The 22,407-nt window shown below is 39.4% G+C and overlaps 1 protein-coding gene across 2 annotated transcripts in view; it reads left to right on the top strand.

Moving 5' to 3' along the window:
* The window catches only part of gna11b (guanine nucleotide binding protein (G protein), alpha 11b (Gq class)), a 30,997-nt gene extending 14,665 nt beyond the window's left edge, over window positions 1-16,332 (top strand). Inside the window, exons 2-8 of one of the 2 annotated variants that reach the window (XM_015033030.1) lie at window positions 3,265-3,449; window positions 5,684-5,838; window positions 8,374-8,502; window positions 11,159-11,287; window positions 13,842-13,971; window positions 14,151-14,304; window positions 15,447-16,332. In XM_015033030.1, the coding sequence (XP_014888516.1) occupies window positions 3,265-3,449; window positions 5,684-5,838; window positions 8,374-8,502; window positions 11,159-11,287; window positions 13,842-13,971; window positions 14,151-14,304; window positions 15,447-15,637 (1,073 nt within the window). In that variant the 3' untranslated portion in view covers window positions 15,638-16,332. The remainder of the gene's footprint in view (window positions 1-3,264; window positions 3,450-5,683; window positions 5,839-8,373; window positions 8,503-11,158; window positions 11,288-13,841; window positions 13,972-14,150; window positions 14,305-15,446) is intronic. The other variant, XM_015033029.1, reaches the window with a different exon arrangement.
* The last annotated feature ends 6,075 nt before the right edge of the window (window positions 16,333-22,407 follow it).

The following is a 22,407-nucleotide window of genomic DNA, read 5'->3' as shown; positions in this document are numbered from 1 at the left end:
GTTCTTCTTTGACCAACTCCTTGACATTTGGGTACTTGTAGCGAATGATAATAGAAACTTTTACTTTCGTCCACGTCTGTGTGATTCAGGAAACGCTGTAGCTCCACAAAAGACTGGTGTTGGTGTGTGGGCTGTGCTATGTACCTTGCACTGTTGCATTGGGACATAATCTCAGCTCTCTCTCCTTTTTTTTTCCCTCTCTTCCCTCACACTCCTGGCTGCTCGGAACAGAAGGCGTTATCAAGCCAAAGTAGTGTTTGAGCTATTAAAAGGTGACCTCCTTTTTCTGGGTCATTACCAAAAAAGAATGGATTGATTCTAGTTATGAATATCCAAAATTCTTGACGGAGAGGGATGAGAATGGAGAGGCATATTTCTTGCCTCGGGGAGGTTAGGAGGGGTTGAGATGAAATGGAGCAGGAGGTTGTTGGGGGGGGGGGGTGGTGGTGTGGATTTGTAAGGGCAGCGAGTTGGTAAGGGCGTGGAAGTGGTTGCGGCTGGCGTGGCGTGTTGAGGAAACCGGGAAGACAGAGGCGCGCAGTGTGCTCTCTGGTCAAAGGGGGACACGGCGGTTACGAGAACGCCGCGGAGGGAGATCTTGTGACGGGGTCACGAGAAATAAATCAGACAGTAAGTTGAGGAGTGATCTTGTTGCTCGTCTGCAGAAGCAGGATGCAGCCAATGCCACACTCTGTATTTGACTTTTTTTTTCCTTTTTTTTTCTTCTCCACATTTGGTTTGCAGTACTAATTAACGTCAGTGGTTAGCCTTTACTGCCGTGCATTGATTGTTGGAGAAGGAGGAGGAGGAGGAGTCACTTGCTGCTACAGAGAGGGACTCGAAGGCCCAAATTTGAGTTGGAGGAGATAGAAAGTACGTATTCTTGCGCGAACATGGATACCGCTGACCTCGGTGCCGCCCCTCCCCTACCCTCCCCTCCTCTTAACGTCTCATTGGATTGTAACTCGGGCCTATTCTTCTTCTTCTTCTTCTTCTTGTTCTCTGTGGTGCACCAGAAGATGAAGAGCACAGAGCGAGCCTGAGGGGCTCTCGGTTATATTTGCTGTCTGCAACGAAAGAGAGGAGAGAGTAGGGGCGGATGGGAGGGGTTTAAAAAAAGAAGCAAAAAAAAGCAGGAACGAAAAAGCGAGGAAGACAGAGGAGGGGTTGCTATAGTAACAGAAATATGGCTGCTCTTCAAAAACCTTGAATGTAGGTGGTGGTGAGGTGTGTGTGCGTGCGTGTGTGTGTGTGTGTGTGTGTGTGTTTTTCCCCCAACCTTGTCTTCTCTCAGTTTTGCAGATATTATGGAAGTGCTGGAACCTTTCTGATCTCAGTAAGGACTGAAATGCCATTAGCTTGACTTTTTTTCTTCTTCATCATTTGTATTATTTAAATGGCCCCAGGGTGGTGTTTCCAGGCAGAATGTAGAGTATGGGGGCTGTTAAATCCTGAACAGCTTAAACCCATTTTTCTAGGAAAAAAAAGCAAATCTCCACTTGTTTGTTTTACAACCAGGTATGGTCGATAAAAATGCAGATTTTAGGAGAGATTATTCAAGAAATGCAACCTCTTCTGTCACCTTTTTAGGCAGCGGTAGCTCAGTGTTGGATCCAGGAAATGAGGCTAGCTGTCTTAATTATCATAATCCAGTTAGCTCTCTGTTTCCACTCATGCCTTCTTCCTAGAAGTATTTTTTAATTTGGTCACTTACCAAACTGTAGGGCTACTTCCTGACATCAGACAAGGGTGCTTTGACATATTTGTCATCATGACCGGATTAATCAACTTGGCATTTAAAAGAAGGAATTTCCTAAAAACTAAGGTTGGACATTTTAAAGAAGACTCTATTTGTTGCTGCCCATTTGTGCCGTTCACCGAGTATCTTTTTGGTACAAGTGAACAGAATAGCAACAAATAGTTTTATTGCTGCCGTAATAACATCATATGTATATATTGACTGTTATTGTTTGATACAAAGATAAAATATAGATTAAGCTGTTGGCTAGCTAAAACACATGCTGCTAATTGCTCAATGAAAATAAAGTAACCAATAATGACCCACACCATGATGCTGCCACCACCATATTCTCTTTCACTTGTTTTTTTTATTTTTTAAACACCCTGAAGTATTTACTGTTGATTTTTTTTTTCTCTCACACAAGCAAATAAAAATGAATTTCCTTCTTTCAGCGACCAGGACGGGAAGCTTTGCGCTATTTTATGCTAACAGCCGGAGATATCCGGCACTGCTTCTGGTATCCCTTTGAAAGGATCTTGAACTGTAGATATCATCTGATGGAATATTTTAGTGGTTTTGAAACTGTAACTTATTAAAAAACTCTGTTGGACCTTGCCACTGGTAGCTGGCCCACGCCTTCCTTCGTGCAACAGATTGCGGCAATAGCAGCGCCTCTACAAAACGTTTGATGTTCTAATAACGTCAAATCCGCAGTGCTGAAGTAGATAAATATATTTTATGTCCCAGTGAGAAAATGACAGTTGTATAGCTGAGATCAAAATTATTCAAATTTCTGAATATCTCATACGTTAAAAGTCATTCTTAAATAAAATATGTGTTCCGATGAACCTTGTTTGTCAAATTAAGATGAAAATAATAATGCATTAAACACACACTTCTCCTTTAATTGGACTACAGTCATATTCTAATATTGTGTTTTTATTAGACACAAGTGGACAATCGATTTAATCAATAGAAATAAAAAGCCTGCAAACATCAGTCCGTGTGTAATCAATAAAACGTGTTTTACTTTGAGAATTGAGTAACTGAAATCAACTTTTCAACAATTTTCTAATTGATTTGAATGGGTCTGTGTGAGGATCTGGCATGACATTACATTTCCCTCTGGACTCTTCACACTTTATGAGAAACTGAACTACTTGGCCAGGGTGACGGAAGAAATGCTGGGGAAAAAAAAAGACTTTAAATTTCTGACCCATCAAACAATAGATGTTGGGAATTTGATCCAAATCAAACAGAACCTTCCTTTTTTTTAAACTGGTGAGTGCAGATTATGTGGAGAGTTGATGTTGTAATATAGATTATCTCAACTGCTCTTTAGTGTCCATTAAACAAAATATTTTAACAATTAACTCTTGTTTAAATTAACTGGAATTCTGAAATAATTGGTTGCGTTTCTAGAGAAACCAGTTCACTTCCGTCTCTGCTTTCATTTCTGGCCCTTTTCATGCCTCCCTTGTAACTTTGCTCTTTGTCTTTGTTTTGTTGCCTGTTGTGTTCAGGTACGGGAGAAAGTGGCAAGAGCACCTTCATCAAGCAGATGAGGATCATCCATGGAGCCGGCTACTCGGATGAAGACAAGCGGGGCTTCATCCGGCTTGTTTACCAAAACATCTTCACCTCCATGCAGGCCATGATCCGCGCCACCGAGAACCTCAAGATCCCGTACAAATATGAACAGAACCGGGTAAATGCTGGCCCGCAGGAAACGACGGGAAAATCTCAATGTTTGGTTATTTCCTTTAATTACTTTCATGTTTAAGAAAAAATGTATTGTCTGCCATCTTAGAGACGGCATTCTACTGCTGGAAAAATGGATGCAAAAAGTCTGTTTTGATTTTGTACATTGAGGAAAGAAGAGTAGCTTTTTTTTCCAAATATATTTTATTTCTTTAGAGTAGTGCAAACAACTGCCTGATTTTTTTTTTGTTTGTTTGTTTTGTTTTTTGTTTCCACTGGATAAGAGGAATCTAAATAATTTGGTCTTTAATACTAAAGAAAAAAGTATTTTTGTTTTTATGGCTTGTTTTTATCATGGTTTGAATATGTGTGCATTACATCAATTTTGCCATTATGGGACAATAAAGGATATTTTTATTGTATTTTTTATTAATAAAATAAATAGGATTTATTCAATATGTTTTATTTATAGGATTAAATAGGATTTGCATCCCATTTTATTCTATAAGTAAAACATATTTAATTTTATTTACAGAATAAAATAGTCTATGGATTTATTTTATTTATTTTTTTTAATGGATAAGAATAAGAAATGTAATAGAAATTTCTTTGTTCTTTTGATATTGTCAAGGAACTTGACTTGCGGTCCTGGGAGGTAGAGCCTGTCATCATGGAAGAATAATATAAGATAATTTAGATTACTATTTTCATTCTGTGCTTTGTACTATCAAGTGTTTAGCAGCAGCTAGCTGGAGCCTCACCTTGGATTGCGCAACCTCTCGCTAACTGGATGAGAGCCTCTTCCTTCTGTCTATACGTCGCCAATAAAATGGTTAAAAAAACTTTTAATATATAAAATAATTTCCCATCATTTAGCTTATCTGTATAATGTACGGTGTTGTCACCAACTGTGTACCCTGTTTCGTGTGCTGAGGAGCGATCAGAAACGGCAGAGAACACTCGAGGTGAGGCAGGCAGTTCTCCTGCCTCATGGCAGGGGGCGCTCATCATCCCAGACATTGACTCCGCGTCTGCAGAGTAAGAAACGGCGTGCTAGCGATACAGTACATCAGTGAAGCTACACGCAATGAGTACGTGATACAGAGAGAGAGAAAAGGTGGTTTTGAGTTGTACTTCAACGGGTTTTCCCGTTGCTATATATATATATATATATATATATATATATATATATATAATTTACTTTTTATTTAAAACCCTTACAAAATGTCTTCACAGCGACAGACCTTTTATTTAAAACTCAATCAACTAGCATTTTTTTTTTCTGAATGCAATCTGCGTGGGTAGACGGCGTGTTTTAGGTCTTACCTTGAATCAACTTCTGGCACCGAAAGTTATGCTAAAATCTGTCTGGCGAAAATATATTTGGAGGACATAGACCTGGTGGGTGGTTAGATTTTTCCTGCTTGGTCCAGGCAGACAGTGAGGAAGGCTTTATCAGCAGTTCCTACGCAGTCTTGAAATGTGTGGAATTGGATTTTGTCATTTTTCATGTCTGGATAATTAAAAAAAAACAGCATATAGAAAAGTAAAATTTTTGAGACTTCATTTCCATTTTTAGTATTTCAAGATGCATATCTTATTTTTACAAATTTATTTTATGCACTCTTAAAAAAACATTGCAAGCTTTCTTTGTTTCTTTTCTTTTTTGGTTTTGAAACCCCAGTCCTTGTATTGGATGTAAAGGAGTCCCATGTTTTATGTATTTTAAATGATCCAAGTGTGTTTAGATGTCACAAAAAGGTGAAGTAGCCCTGTAAGAGTTCAAAGTCAACCATTTGCGGACAAAAAACAGAATACTTGTCCTCAAATGTCCATTGCGTCATAAAAACTGAATAATTTGTCTCTAAACCGGAAAGATATGGGACTTTTAAATGAAAAATGTGTAGGAGCAATGTTTCATTTATCAAAACTTCAGTTCAAATTTATTAAAATAGTTTTGTCAGACTTTTTTATTTACTCTGTTGATGGGTGCGGGTGCCGTCCCCCTCTGGTTAAAAGGGGTGCGGGGTTTAATGTTTTTATCTTTATTTTTTATTTATTTATTAACTTTTATTTATTTATTTTATCTTTTATCTGTTTATTCAATGTTACATGACTCTGTGTTTTTAATTATGTAAAGCACTTTGAAATGCCTTGCTGCTGAAATGTGCTATACAAATAAAATTTGATTTCTTAATGTCCTCTTTTAATCCCAGTCTCTTTGTTCTCACGTCTTTCCAGGCCAACGCCATGCTTGTGAAGGAAGTGGATATTGAGAAGATCAATGGGTTTGATCAGCACTATGTCGTAGCTATTAAAAGCCTGTGGGCTGATCCGGGAATCCAGGAGGCCTACGACCGTCGCAGAGAGTACCAGCTCTCCGATTCCACTAAATAGTACGTGTGCTCATCTTTCTGTGTGAATGTGCATTGATGCTTTAAAATTCAGTCACTTTAAGTGCAGTGTTGTGATTGTGTTCATCTTGTTTACCAGTGATGTTGTGGAAGCTTCAGTGTTGGTCTTTCTTGACAGTGACACATTTTGTCCCAACAGGAGCTGAAAATTGTAAAACTGTGTAGGATTTTACATGCAGAGCTAGAAGTGCTTACAATGAGCCAGGCCAATGCTAGCATGGTTGGTTTGGACTTCTTCATAATGCAGTTTGTAAATTATTGCAGTAAAGTTTTTTACCTGTGTATGGAGAAAATTCATAGAAAACGTTGTTGGCACATAATTTCTGCTGTGAATCTTATCAGATTGAATGACGGCTGTTTTGGCTGCTTTCTGTGCAACAGCTGACATATTGGCTCATAAAAGGTTGTGATTAAGGGGAGAAAAAAATGCTTTGTGTGATATTGGATTTGAATTACTTACGTTTTATAATATTGCATTCTTAAAAACTCAAAGTTAGTCCTAAAAAACATTTTTTGGGGTTTGAAGAAAACTAAAAATCTTTTCCAAATTTAAAACGACAATAATTAAAGAAAGTCAGCCAGCTAGCAGCTTAAGGAGACCAGCTGTGCCTCTTATAATTGAGCCTTTTATACCCAATAGCAGAAACCCAATATTTACTTTAGAGTTATTTACTTTAGAGAATACCTCCCAAGTAGACTAAATCTGCCTAGTAACCAAACCCAAGAATAATTTTTATTTTATTTTATTTCCCCCTAATTTAAAATGCTTGTAAGGCACAGAGAGTGGAGAGAAAACTCTGAATCAAGATCATTGGTTCTCCTTAATATACTAATCCACATTCTTCTGGTTATTTTACTCAGTTTTACTGAATAATTAGAGATAAATGTGTGTATATATTAGGCCTGTCGCGATAAACGATAAATCAATTAATCGCACGATAAATTCAATCTATCGACCTCATTTTAATTATCGGCTTTATCGTCTCTTCCTGCCTTTTTTTCTTTCTATTGATGACACTGAATGAAAAAAGGCTCAACTCCGGTGCTCTCCACTGACCCTCCCTTCCTCATTTCCTTAGTGTAATGTCCAGCGCACACGACACGAGTTGTCGGCCGATTGTCGGCCCATTTTCAAAACCTGAGAGACACATTAGCCGACAGAAATCCTGGGTATAACGGTTCGATCGGGTTCGTCGTGCCGTGTGGTGTCCAGCCACATGGGCACAAAATAATGGCTACAAGTCCAGTTAACTAATTTTAAAATCAGGCATTAATCGGTGTTTTACTAGAATCTACCTGTGATGCATGTGGCTAGAGTCAGCGTAAAGTCCTGACTGAATGAAAATCATTATAACCTATTTATGTCACGTTAACGAAGAACAGCTGAAAACTTACCGGGTTTATCAACTGCGGTAGTAATTTGGCTCCAACTCCTCTCCTTGTCATTTCTATATTCTTTGCACGAAATGTTGGATAAATATTAATGTTGTTTTCCACATATCATCTCCGATGTCAGCTGGATTTCGGGTTGCGCCTGTCAGCTGTTTGGGATTCCCCTCGTAATTTTCCCTCAGGAAGCACGGAGGAGAATCCGCGCTCTCTGATTGGCTACCTGTCACATTCAGCGTTAAAGCTCCCAGTCGGGGAAAACCCTTGATTTAGATCGGAGCGGCCACGACGATCTAAATCACACTACAGGATGATCGGTTACGAAATCACCAGCGAGAATCTTAGATCAGCCAACGTTCTAAGATTGTCATAAGGGGAAAATGGGGCAAAAAAATGGTGTAATGTGAACTACTGCAGTAGGTAGTCGGATGTGCCCATCTTCTCTATCTAAATCTAGTGATTACTGAAGGGCAATATAGTATACAGACTTCATAATCTGCACTCTTTTGGTTGAATGCAGAATTTATTCCCACTTTGGCTTTATGTTGTTTAGTTTTTATTCAAGTACGTTTTTTGTTAATGGAGACTGAGAATCCATTTTATTTTTGTCTTTGGCTGTTTTGTTTAATTTAGTTTATCAGTTCCAGTGTTATGTGTTCTTTTGAAAATAAAGTGGATCTATCTATGGCAGGAAATTGCATGCATTATTACGGCATTTCTATTAAATCGGTGTCAAAAGGTCTTGAAATAATATTATCGTTTATCGCAATAATTTTTTAGACAATCGCTCAGCAAAATTTGTTATTGTGACAGGCCTATGTATATTTATATGATTCTACATTTAAAGGTTTAAATTTCGGAACCATACTACTAGGTGTACTGCAGTGTAAACTCACATTGCGTGTGACCCCAGGGTGCACAACCAGGGGGAATTGAGTCACTTTATAATGCCCCCTGGTTGTGGTTTAGCTGTATTACATCTGATTTCATGTTCAGGCTGTTCCCGTGTGTTTGCGTCTTAAATGTTTTTTTTTCTCTCTCTGTGTGTGTGTGTGAGAAATTATATGAGTCAGTCATCATATCTGTCTTCATTTCACAGTTATCCACACTGTTCATGTATATCTCCAGTTATCTTAGCGATATAGACCGTGTGACTGCGGAGGGATACGTTCCCACCCAGCAGGATGTGCTGAGGGTCCGTGTTCCCACCACGGGTATAATAGAGTACCCCTTTGACCTGGAGAACGTCATCTTCAGGTACCCCCGAAAGCACCAGGACTGCAGCATCACCAGGGCTCGACAACATGAACCACTGATGGGGAATCAGAGTAGAGATGAGAAAGTTGAAAGAGTGGACGTTTATTCTGCTCTCCCAATCAAAAACGAGAACGTTACAAGTATGCAGAGATGCACTGATCAGAGTTTTGTGGCGAATATAAAAACTTTGGAGATTTTCTACCTGCTAGTGTTGGTTAATTTTCCTTACATCATCAATTATGTCTATTAGGACCAGAAGTGACATCACTTCCTATAACCCAAGAGTCGGTCTAAAGCTAGTGTTTTATTGCTACGACCAGCGAAACGATTAGTCGACACATTAAACCATCTTTCGTTTTGTGTATCGGCAGTGTGCGGGGCTAGCGTTACACAAACGGGAGTCTGTGTGTTATATTTTAGGAAATTGGATGCTTAACTCAAGCGAATGATTTCCAAAAGTTTGCAAACGTTTCCAAATACATGACAGATGGCGGTGTGAACACTCAAAAGGATAAATGGAGCGACTTCACCGCGCTGTGTTCTGCTTTCTGCTGAAATTCTGAATGTCCTGAAAGTCTGGAAATCAGTGAATGTTGTCACCGCTCAATTTGCATAATTAACAGTGTCCATGCAAATGTAATGCACCCTGTGGGAGAGGAATAATGTCATAGCCGAGATTAAGAGGGAAGATTAGATCACCATAAAAATGCTTACAACTACACCTTTTTTTTCTGTAGAGCCTCGTGTTTATTTTACTTTTTTACAATCCATATCCTGCTCCTTTATCAAGTAGCCGACAAAAATGACCCAAAATACAATCTGGCAGTAGATTTCATTACTTGTTCTAGGGTCTGGTTTAATTTCAACCTTTGTAGCGTGAGCCTACAACAATGACCCAGCCAAGATCAGCTTTGAGTTTTATTTGCAGTCTGGATTCGGAGGGTACGCCTCTCTTCTTCCGACTGCAGCTGGGAGGGACGGCTGACTAGTTACGGGGCAGTCTGTGATCACTTTGGGATAGAGCAGGGACCCAAAGCAGCACCCGCTGCTCTTTGACTCACTTCAGAACTGTTATTTTGTAAAAGCCGGATCTAGAAGTTGGTAGTTTAAATTTCTGCTAAATATTTGAGAAGGAAATTATTGTCAAGACTTTTTTTCAACTTACTTGCCGTATGTCAATTTGCGGTTGACAAGTTTTGATTTCACTTTTTACAGGCAGATGGGAACAAACGATCTTGTATGGCTAACTCAGAGTTTTCCTTCCTCAGTGAAGGCTTCAACACTGAAGAGTGTCAGTAGCTGCGTTTCCATTAGTTACATTATTTGTGTTTCCATTTAATAAGAAATGCAATTTAAAATCTAAGGTGTATAAGCTTGTACCCTTGATAAGCCGTTAAAAAATGTGGTAGTGATGGATGTAAACACTTTGGAGAGATTCATATTTCAGCCTGCTGCTCATCGTCAGCCATCAGAGGAGACGTTTACGTTTTATTCAGGCGTTTATTTAACAACAAGGCCCTCATACTTGGGAGTGGCTACGCATTGCAAAGAGGCCAGTTCCTACAAATAAGTGTATACAAGCTGACGTGATTCAAATAAGTGCTTTTCTTGCGGTTTTGCGAATAGCACCGATTTTGATACTGTAGAAAAATCGCTTTATCGTAATGCAAAAACTTTTTCTTGAAAAACGTTGCCGTGTTTCCTCTAAACATATTTATTTTCTTTACTCCAATTTGCACAATTTTGAGGTTAGCGGACTTTAAAATCAGCTAGTTGGTACCCGATGTGTTCAAATCATCAGATTTGAGCGTCCCAACTTGCCAGACGCCACTTGAGTTTAACCAGACATGAAATCGTCCGTTTCCGGCCACCAGCGGTTTCCTCGGTGCATCTCTCCTGCATGACCTTGCAACACAAATTCAAAATCTGTGAAGCGACTCCAGGTTACGGATTGGAACAAGCCAAGTTGTCTTATGGAAGTGGATGGTAGCTGATGCAGTTAATCTGATTGGAGATCAGTGGTTTGTGTTTAGAGTCGTGTTGGCCCGAGGCCAGACCTCGCTGCACTGAAGCGTGTAGGGAGCAGCCACAGAATCCCAGATAAAGACGGATTGGACAGGGATATCAAGGAAATCATGATGTGTGGAACTGAAGCGCAATAAAATAAAATAAAAATAAAAAAAACTCATAAATTGACATCAAAATGACACATTTCCTGTATGGATCTTGTCTCCATACATGCCCAGTCCCTCTTTATGTGGCCCAAATGCTGCTGCAGTCACTGACACCATCTCACCGTCTGAGCCAGAACCCATCAGTAACTTGACTCCAGATTTTGTTTTCACTTTAAAAAGCTGCTGCTGCTGCTGCTGCTGCTACTGAACTTTGGCCATATTCTTAGTTTCTGGAAAGAGTACTGCTGGAGGAGTGGCACAGACTAACACCCCTTTGTTTCTGTGATGTGGTCTTTTTTTTTTTTTCCTGTGAAGCCTTTTCTACAGGACTGATCAGCGCTTTCCTGGAATTGTAGCGGTTTGCGATAATTGCCTGTCACGCTTTATGTAACTGTTTTCCTGTCGGTCTTTTTTTTTTTCCCTCCCTCTTTGTTTTTTTTTTTTTTCTTTCCTCCCCCGTTTCCTGATTGGCCTTCTCGTAGTTATCTTTCGGATCTGGATCGTATTGCCGATCCCAACTACCTTCCCACTCAGCAGGATGTACTCAGAGTGCGCATCCCCACTACAGGAATCATAGAGTACCCCTTCGACTTGCAAAGCATCATTTTCAGGTAGAAAGAGGCCCAACCTCAAGTGGGTTTTTTTTTTCTCCATCATATCCATATAATCATTTGATTTTCTTTTCCCGTTGGGCCTTTAAAAACATCTTTCATCCATCTCCATTAATGAAAAAACACTTTGTCTATGTCCCACTCCTGTCCCGTGCTTTTCTAACTGCTTCCATGCGATCATGAAAGTGAAGTCCTTGCTAATTTAGTGTCACCTGCTGCCACCAAGAAGAATCCTACAGTGCACATAAAACACAACAGAGAATGAACACAGAGTCCTACATTCTGCCGCCCGGTCTTTCTAAATGGGTCGCCTCCTCTTTCTCTCTCTCTCTCTCGTTTTTTTTTTTTCCTCCTCCTTTCCTCCCCGGCCGTCATAAGAAACGAGGTCGTCCTCTCTGCTGTGGAGGAATGTTATTTTGGGCAGCAGGTCCTGCAGGGCCTATATTGGCCCTGGGTCTCTGTGGACCACCGTGGACTGGGCCACCACCAGAGGGCGCCGATGCACCTGTGAATCAGGAGGAGCGCAGATTCACAAAGGGAAATGTTTAATTGCGATGCAGGCATTTTTTTTCTGCATTAGCGTTTCCTGAAGGATCCGACTGGATCTTTATTTTGTTGTTTTTTTCTTTTTCTACAAAGTAGGGCTTATTAAAATGAGCAGTGGGTGACACTGTCTAGGGGAGGCATTGGGAAACCTATAAAAAAAACTCATGTTTTCTGTGTGCATGGCAGTGATCAGGTTTGCTTTCCTGCATGTTCTCGACATCAGCTTTTCCTGCACACCTCTGGCTCCCTCTGTCTTTCACCAGACTATTAACTCTCCCTGTCCTCTGTCTGTCCTCCATCCTTCCTGTGTCCCACTTTTCGGCTCCTCATGCCACATCTTTTGCTCTCTCACTTTTCATTTCCATGCATGTTCTGAAACTTGACGATTGTCGTTGTGGGAAAAGTTGACAAACCTCGTCAGAAACCGAATCACCTTGATGCTCAAATTCCCAAGTACATATAAGATTTTCATATAAGATTTACCTCCAGTGTACGGATCTGAAGGAGTGTCGCTCATTTTAAGAAACCAAAATAACACTATGAAACCTCGAGCTGTGTTTCAGTGATTAAGCCGCATTTTGATGAACTGAATAAGAATACGAAAGAGTTGGTATGCAATCCCCTGAAAAGTAGTAGCCTCCTTCCAGATTTATTTATTTTTTTTGTCCTCTAAAAAGATTTTAGATCAAACATAACCTTAATAAATACACTTACCTCACAACAATAGAAATTACATCAATAAATGGCTAAAAAGAAACTTTAAGAACCAAAACGAAGGGCTTGGACTCACAGTTTAGATATTCATCTGACTGGTATTTTTCCGCAGCCGCATGAAATACTTATTGCCTGTGAGTCACGCAGACACACATGCACCAATATGCAAGTAATCTAAATGGTTGAAGGTCATGCAAGCACATGTTTAATAAAGTCAACACACTTAAGATGCCTGCGCTAGATATCTGCTTTGCAGAGCAGATCTGCCCTGCCAGATGTAGACAGACGGTTTGTTTGAAAGGTCAAAGGCAGAGCCTGTAAAAAAATAAAAAATAAATAAATACGTATTGCCAGTTACTGCAAACGTTTGATGTTAGTTGCTGCCACCAAGCCAGTCGTTGAGTCTAGAGGTCACTTGCTTTTTTCCCCAAGTTGCCACATTATTTGTACTTATTCATATTATTATACTTGTATGATATTGAAATGTGAAACGTTTTGATTTCCCCGCGGACGGAGTAGTGCAGTTTTACCTCAAAGCAACACCGTGTTTTCACTCAGTGATCATTTGAAACACAGCTGTGAGATTACATTTTTGTGAAATGAACGGCATTCCTTTAACGCAGACTGGAAATTGTTGGCGTATTTTCTCAGTTACATTCATACTTTTTGGGTGCAGATCTGTAAGGAAATCTGCATTACATTTACACACTTATTAGGGTAAGATTGTTTATATTTGATAACATTTTGTCAAGGTTTTGGATCCATCAGGTGCGTTTGTCTACATCACTGTAAAGAGAATAAAAATGCAACGGAGTAAAAAAATGTTTTTTTTTGTTTGTTTGTTTTTTTTGGATGAGGCGTGCATTTTATTTAAGTTAAACGCTGAAAATACTGCCAAGAGAATATGAAGGGAAAACAAAGCATTTTTGTCCCCATCTGATTTTATATTTATTATGGGGGAGAAAGAACATCAGCCAAACATCTAGAGAAAGTCAAAAGCAATTAATATGTCATTAAATGGAAAAGCCAAAATCAGTCGATCAGTTACAGATACCCCAGGCCTCATTACGACTAGAAAGAACGATTGATCTGTCTACCTGTTGATTTGGTGTTTTTATATCCTGGCATAGCACCAAATGCACTGTGATGGATTCAAAACCGATTTCTTCCCATTTGCCTGAGCACTCTCAGCCTAAAGTCTTAAAAATAAACACGATTACATTTGAGCCCCACGAGGCTCCAAATGCGACAAATTTCTCTGACGTGTCCTCCCTCCTCGTCATCTTGCCGTCAGGATGGTGGATGTCGGGGGTCAGAGGTCAGAGCGGAGGAAGTGGATTCACTGCTTTGAGAATGTCACCTCCATCATGTTTCTCGTGGCGCTGAGTGAGTACGACCAGGTCCTGGTGGAGTCCGACAACGAGGTGAGCGAGGAAGAATAAACTGGTTGCTTTTGTTAGCCTTTCTGAACTGAAGCTGCAGATCAAACTTTGAATGCTTTTAAAGTCGTCATTGCTCGGCCGCGTGGAGTTTTCTGTTTATTTTTTCTCGTAAAAGTTGTGACGGTTTTGAGTCTTTTGATCCCTTTTTCTTTCCGTATCAGAACCGCATGGAGGAGAGCAAGGCTCTGTTCAGGACGATCATCACCTACCCGTGGTTTCAAAACTCTTCAGTCATCCTCTTCCTCAACAAGAAGGACCTACTAGAGGAGAAGATTTCTTATTCGCACTTGGTGGACTACTTCCCTGAATTTGACGGTGCGTTAATATTTCAGACCAAACTAACGACAAAAGTGTCTCCCAAAGTCATCCTGCATGCAAGATTTAGACCGAACAACGGTTTTAACGACCTCGCAAATATGGAAAACCACCGTCAGTGAGATGGAAACGTTAATGCTTCGATGCTGATTTTTCTCAAATAAGTTTTTCCTGAAGTTCCTGGTATCCAAAATGATCCTCTGTGCCATTTCCAAGTCACAGTGAGCCAGTCGTACTGAACCTTTAAATCCTGTTAGGTTTCGATTTATAAAATGCCACAGATTATGTGTTAAATGAGTCTTGGTGCAATTTGGAGGCATGTGCTATTCACCAAAGCCTTCAGTAATAAGGGGCCTTTTTTTAATGCAGATTTTGCATTGAAAAGCTTTTAGTTGTGAGCAGTAAAGCTTTACAAACACATTTCTATAAATTGTTCAGTGCTCTAACAAACCTGTGAGAGTTTTCTACAAATTGGCAAAGATCTAACCTGAACTTGACTCCTTCCATCCAACTGTGATCAGTTTCTTTCTCCCTCCTGCAGAAAAGCTTCCCCTCAGTACCCCACCACCGTGTTTAAGGTGGTTCAAGGCAGTGTTGAAATTCTTCCACAAATAGCATTTCCTGTAGGCCATACTGTTCAAATTTAGTCTAATTACACCAAAACATGTTTTGAGGCCATTACATGGTAAGATGGAATGTCTTCTAGCTTGTCTTTGCATCATTAAAAGTCTTACATTTATTTAAAAAAAAAAAAGTAAGTTGGCCTTAAATACATTAATCAGAGGTCTTAAATTTTGTTGTGGAAGGGCTATTTAATCCCGGGACTTTTCTATCAGGCAATCATTTTAGTCACCTTGAAGTGGTTGCAGCTGCTACTAACTAGCTGCTAAAATACTCTTGCTAGTTTTTTGTGTCCATCACGGGTAAAGTGTAAACGAATTGCCAGTTGACTCCGTCTCTGCATTTGACGATTCCTCTTAGACATGGTGGATGGACATTGTTTACAACTGCAATAAAAAATAAAAAAAAACATAAATTTCTCTCCACTACACACCCCGATTTGATCAAAAATAGGGCTTTCTGTCACCTTGTGTGTTCATGAAAACAAAAACATTCACGTTACCCCGTCCCTCCACTTCCAGGTCCCCAGAGAGACGCCCAGGCGGCGCGGGAGTTCATCCTCAAAATGTTTGTGGACTTGAACCCAGACAACGACAAGATCATCTACTCCCACTTCACCTGTGCCACGGACACTGAGAACATCCGCTTTGTGTTTGCGGCCGTCAAGGACACCATCCTACAGCTCAACCTGAAAGAGTACAACCTGGTGTGAGAGGGGCGGGGACGGTGCTCACGACGCACTTCTCCCCTCTCACCCATTGCACAAAGCGCACCCCTCTTCGGGAACGTGCCGTCAAACCCCACACGCATCGCACAGCGCAGCACTCCGGCTCTCACACACTCATTCACACACCAACAGAACTGTTGCTTTTTTTAATTTTTATTTTTTTCCTGTCCAGTACGGTGTGTATTTCCAGGTCCTCCCACCTTGAATCGTGTCCCCTTCTTTCACCAAAGCCGCCCCGTCCTTCTCCTCCTTCTCTCGGCAGCTTGTCGCATCAGTCTTCGGCCCTTAAAAAGCTGCTCCGTGTGTCAGAGCTTGGCATACAAACCTTTCAGACGGGCTCTGCGGCGGCGACCGGAAGGGATCTTTTTTTCTTTTTTTTTCTTTCTTTGGCATTTGTATTTGGGGCAGTTTTTATTGCCAATTAATTTCGGTGGAGAAAAAACAAAAAACGGTAATCTTAGGGCCCCGCAGTGTTGACCCTGTCTCCTTTCCTGCCAGTGTGGAAAGCACTGACTGACTTATCTGGTGACATCATCGGAGAACCAGCGGTGCTGAACACAGACCCGCGCTCCAGAGCGACGCGGTCCGGATGTGAGGTCGCACACCAAACAAAGGGACGGACTGGAGGATTCTGTCATCGCCTCGCATCTATGAATGTACCCCAGGTGTGAGCATCGCAATCGCAAAGAAAAAAAAAAGAAATGTATATTATGAATTTAATGCATATTTATCCATTTTCAACAAGAAGAGAGGGAGCGGAGTTAATGAAAATCTGTTGCCGAATAAATTTTTTTTTAGCAGATTTCCACTGATTTAAACACTAACACTACACAGGCTGAGTCAAGCGGGCATGAAAGCAGAAAGCGTATAAAAAAAAATTTTGCAAAATTTTTTAGAAAAGCAACTTATTTGACATAAGTATCCTTTTTTTTAAGTTTAAGTTAATCACACGCTTCCCTCCTCCAAAATGTATCCTGAATGAATTTACAGGGACAATCTTCCACCTGACGCAGCGTGCGAAACCGCTCCCTCAGTACAAAATACTAGTCTCGGACCCCGCATTAGAAATGTTTGCACTCTCAATCATTGAGTTGATCTGCGAGTAGCTAAATCGGCTAGAAACGCAACATGTCCGACGACATCACGCTTCCTGATGCGACGCGGCCATCACTGGCGTCAGGACGTGCTTCTTATGTTTTTTGTTTTTACGTTGGGTTTTGTTGAGAGATTTAAATTAAGGGGAAAGGTAGGAAGATGCGCCTTTCACAGAAAAATACTCTGAAGTCTGCAAATTTTTGTGTATATTTGTAAATACATATACACAAAACTCTTCTGTACAAAACAAGTGCTCTGTGGTACACCATCTTTGGTTTTTGAAAAGACAAAAAAGGAAAAAAAAAAGACTTTCTTTAGCATACAGTTTTCTCCTATGAATTTATGGTAGTATTGATACTGTGATTATGAATTATGTTCACTTGATTAATAGGATTTCAAAGAGCCGCATGGTGTTGAGGAAATGAAGTGGGGACGTGGGGGGGAGGGAGTCGGAGAAACAGACAGCCTCTGAACGCCACACTACTGCAACAGCTCTGTGTTCAGAGTAAAACTAACTAGGGCTGGTTCAACTAAAAAGAAAAAAAAAGATCTTCACGGTTACGGTGAAAGGATGATTTTGAGAGTAATTAAAGATTTTTTTATTTATATAATTTATGGACCAGGATGAAGGTGTTGATAATTTGACTGCTCGTGTTTCTGTCATGTTAAAGGGCTCCTTTTCTCATGGCAGAGCCTAACTTGAGTCTGAACTGCTGTTAAAAAAAAAAAAATCACAAAACGACAAAAAAAAAAACGAATGTCTGGTATAGTAAGAACTTTATCTCCGCTTTCTATTTCTTATAGACATTTCCAGATGTACTTGCCATTACATTTCCATCCATTATAATGCTGTTTGTTTTCTTTTTTCTGATATCTTAGGGAGCCCTCACATTTCTTTTTTCATATTTTTTAATGACTTATTTTCTTTTATTTTTTTTTCCTGTTGGGTTATAGATGCAGCGCTGTAATACATACTTAGAAAATGTACAGTACAAAAATAGGTGGACTTTTTTTTATCAGTGATTGAAGACCTCTGAGGTCCATGCTTGCTATTTGTAACTTAACAAAAGATAAAATGTTTTTTTTTTTTTGTTTTGTTTTTGTTTGTTTGCTTTTATTTCCAGTTTTTGGAGGCTTGCTTTGAATAGTGCCAGTGAAGTGCATATATATATATATATATATATATATATATATATATATATATATATATATAAAATATATTTTATTTTGGTCTCGTGCACGACCTTTATTACAAGTGATTTACCCTTCATCCTCATTAAGGGCTATATCACAGTGCATCCGGCAGCGGGGAGTGGAGCAAAGGACCACAGTGAACCAAGTCATCCACTATTACTACTACTACTTGTTTAGAAAGAGATTATTTGCTGTCTGTGCTATTAAGAAGTAAGGCAGAAGAGTGTTAACACAATTGTAAGGTGCGTGTATGTGTGCGAGTAGAGCATTTTTACCAACACTTAAGATGCTTTCTTTAAGTATTTCCTCTGGTTTCTCACCACCATTTCTGTTTGCATCCGTATTGCAGTGTTGCTTGTAATCCATCATGGAGTGTTGAGGGGCTTATCAGTATGGACACTACTACTAGTACTACTACTACTACTACTACTACTACTACCAGGACAAGTATTGCATGATTTCCCCAAGTATTTGAGTTGTAGCTCGTAAGCCAAGAGATGTCATACTGGTGTTGTTGCATATTTTAACCTGTGTGCATTTCTGCTTTTATGGCAGCTAAAGGAGGTCGAATAGTGTTGATAATGAAAATATTTATTTATTTTTTATTTTTTGGGGGAGTAAAGTGCTGCAGTTTACCAACTGCCTGCCTTCTGAACAGATCAATTACGGTGTTCCTTCCCCACCATAACGTGTGTAATTTTGAGAAATCTCTTCATTTTGTTTTGAAGTTGATAGCATGCAAAGCGGTGATAAAAGTCCAGCTAAAAGGATAGTTTAAGGTTTTTGAGGTGAGACTTTAAGTTGATATCTTGCAAGCAGTGGAGGAACTTTCATTTAGCAAAAATCAGAGTTACTTGGTGAAGCTTACTGCAAGACTAAGACCAAAATGGACATCTATTGTCTTAAAACGGCACCGAAAATATCAAAAGTGTATGCAAATGTGAATTTATAAACTTCAAGTTGCTATTCAGCCCTTTAACGTCCAATTCACCGATGAGGCAGCCGTAGAAAATACATTTCCTGTTTTAGAAGATTCTGACACTTTTTATGCTCCATCTTGCTGAGTTTTAACATTAACCATTTATAGTATCTATTAACTTCTTCCTACAGTAATGACTTCCTCACTGAAGAGTGTTGGTTGCAGCGTTACCTGGTATCGGCTAAGAATGGCGCATTTGTTGGAAAAAAATAAAAATAAATAAAAATCTGGGTTTCTTATTCATCGTTTTCAAGATGTTTTAATTTAGTTTAAATTCAGATTAGTTGTTACCATTGTTTTAGCATCAAAATGGCAGTAGCTTATGCAAACATTATTGCATTATTTGCATTGGTTATTTACATGGGGATACTGGAAATGGAGCTTGGAGGCGCTGATCGTATACTGAGAACAGAACAAGTAAAGTGTTTTCAGTCATAGTCGTTTTATGGTGTAAATCAAGAAACAAACAAACAAAAAAACAGGTCAAGTGAACACTGGTCTAATTTTTCCACTGCATTAGTTTTCTGACCGGAAATGCTTCACATGTTTTGTTCTCCGTTCATATTTCACGCAGGAAGCTTATTAGTGGCGCACCGCCTGCTACCTCAAATTTCCCAAGCAAGTAATTGACTTCTGCTTAAATGGCCAGCAAACGCTTACATGATGAAGATGATGCTGATGATTTAAATGTTCATAAAATAGTTTGCATTCATCACAAATACCGTAGAAGTCCACTTTGGTCTCTGTTCTTCTCGGACTAACCATTATGTCCAGATTTGCCCCCGGTTTATACTAAATGAAGCTTCTGCGGGTGATATATTAATCCATTAAAACGCTTCTACAGAACCTGATTTTTATAAACCTTCAGCCATCTTTCTGTTAAAGCAAAAGACAGAGGAGCTGGTTTCCAGTGCAATCAGGTTCAGAATATGCAACAGTGCCCACCAGTATGGCATTGCCATTTTCTCTGCTGAAAATGACACTAACCTCACGACTGCTGCTGTGACTGCTGTCATATAGAGAGGATCAGGACGCCAGTGCGCGTAACCCAGTGTTTTATCAGTAGTGTTAGTTCGACTTTCTGCCGAGCGCAGCTCACCCAGACGGTTTCCGACCGTGAATTTGCTGACTTGACTCTGCAGCCCTGACACGTGGCGAAGGGCCAGGTGGCTGCTGGTGTCGGCGCGCTCGAGTCGGCGGTCTCAGTTTTCCTTTCTGTTTCGGACATGTAACTATTTCAACATAACCAAGCAGCGCAGAGGGATGCAGTTCAGTCTCCCGTCACTCATCGTGACCGTGTTTTATTATCCTCCTTTCACACTACATTACTTATTTATTGCCTTGAGTTGAGAGAGATGGCCCTTTACAATGTTTCTGTAAGCTTGCTGTTAAACTAAGGGAATCAGACTTATCTCTTACACATCTTTACAGAGTTGGACACTCAGCCCAAAGCTTGTTCCTCGTTTTTTTATGTAATATAAACAATTCCTGAACCCTTTTTTTTTTCTTTTTTGGACCACTTCATTTAGTTTCCTCACTCCAGTAAAAGCTGAATTTCAATCATGTCGTGGTTTGTATAAAATGTGATTTTTTTGTTTGTTTTATTTTATATCCGAACCAACATGTAAATGATGTATTATTCTGAGTGTGCCAACCCCACTCTCCAGAGCCAGGCTCTCTCTAAGTGCCAATGTTGTGGTCGCTATCAGACGGTCCACCATTTGAGACGGGGGCTGAGGAGGCTCCCCTTTGTAAAACAAACCAGAGACTAAAGTGATAATTATGAACACACAAAGATCTTATTCTGTATTTAAGATTGATTTGAAAGATAATCTGCTCTTTTTTTTGTTCATATTTTTAAAGAAACTGTAATTATATCTGCATGTGGTGTTTGTTTTTGTGTTGAAAGTGAGGGCTTGGATGTTTTTCACTGAAGTAGAGCCCTTCTGTTGAATAGGGTTCAATCAGTTGGTTATTATTGATTTACAATAACTCTTGCCATATTTTTTTATTTGTTTCATGTATTTGTTTCAACCACTGTTGCCTGATCCTCATTCAAACATGAACATGACTTATGATCATTGTCGCCTTCTAAGAGAGAAACATAATGACAAGGTATCTGTTTTAAATTGAAATAAATTTGTTCCTATACTTGCTGATGGCGTGTCTGTGGGTTTTATGCTAACTGAAGGAAAGACGCAAGATTTTGGAGTTCACTATTTTTTTTTATTATTATTTTGCAAATGTATTACAAAATTGATAAACTTGTGAGAAAGGGTCCAAAAAATGTAAGATTTTAAACAAGTGATGGAGAAATAGAATGAGTTTCTGGTATTGGAGTGGGGAATTAAAGATGCTTACGATTAAGAGTGAAGTTTATAAAGCCAGAAATGTGCAACAAACTGACTTAGTTTGAGTCTCACCTGGAGGAAGATGTGTGTTTATTGAAGATTTGAGTTCAGTTTATCTTTACAAAGCAGTGTATTTTCATAATGTATTGTTTTTTCCAACCTTATAAGCCTTAAGGCATCATATTTGTACCATCTTGCAAAAACCTGTTGCTGTCAAACAGCAGTACAGAATGAAATATCAGATTAATATCAGGGTTTCCCTCAGTGTATTATAAGTCTGGTGGGCCACCAGGCTTTACTTGTGCCACCACCAGACTTAGCATTATTAATTTATCTTAGGTTTTTTTTTAATTATTGCCTTTTTTAAGACTTCATAGTTAGTGTTTAGGTATTAATCTTCCAAAAATGCATAACTATCAAGTTGAAATTTTCCTGTCAACTTAAAAAAAAAAAAATTGACTCAAAACATGGCGGCCGGCTGAAAGACTTCTCTTGCGCCCCAAACACCAGGTTTAGCAAGTTTTCCGGGGGAAACCCTGAATATAATAAAAAATCTTGGACTAAAATGAACCTGCGAGGACTGAACAGATAAAAGCTGGTAAAATTGGTTACAACTTCTTTTGTATCTAATTTCTAAATTCAATTTATTAAATTCATGTTTAATCTCATTAAGCTGTTCAAAAAAGTGGCTCACACAGAGAAAGGAGTATAGTATACAGTTCAATAAAAAGAAAGGAAAAGAAGGAAAATCAGCTCAAACCTTACAAATCCAAAGATTAAGAGGTTTATAAATGTTCACAGTAGAAACATTTATTACTGCATTGGCAAAACATGCTGTGCAACAAAAACCATCTCCTCTCAGAGCTGAAGTTAAGCAGAAAAACTTCCACTTGTGGTGGAACCAGTATCATTCTAACCTTGTGAGTTTTCACATGATGCTTGGTCAACCCTCCCTTCATTACCCAGCACACTTTTTCCCTCCTTTCATCCATGAATGATACATTAGAAAACACAGATAGTGTAAAAGGAGTGGCAGGAATTATCCTACAATATTGTTACTCATCCACAATGATTTTTTAAATATTATGTAAACATAAAAAAATCACCTCTTTGTGTCGATATCTTTTTTTCTCTGA

This window comes from Poecilia latipinna, unplaced genomic scaffold (genome assembly GCF_001443285.1).
Source record: "Poecilia latipinna isolate Pla-1442-1.1 unplaced genomic scaffold, P_latipinna-1.0 Scaffold255, whole genome shotgun sequence".
Classification (NCBI taxonomy): Eukaryota; Metazoa; Chordata; class Actinopteri; order Cyprinodontiformes; family Poeciliidae; genus Poecilia; species Poecilia latipinna.
Note: the sequence above shows the minus strand (reverse complement) of the source record. Positions and strands in the feature narration are given on the sequence as shown.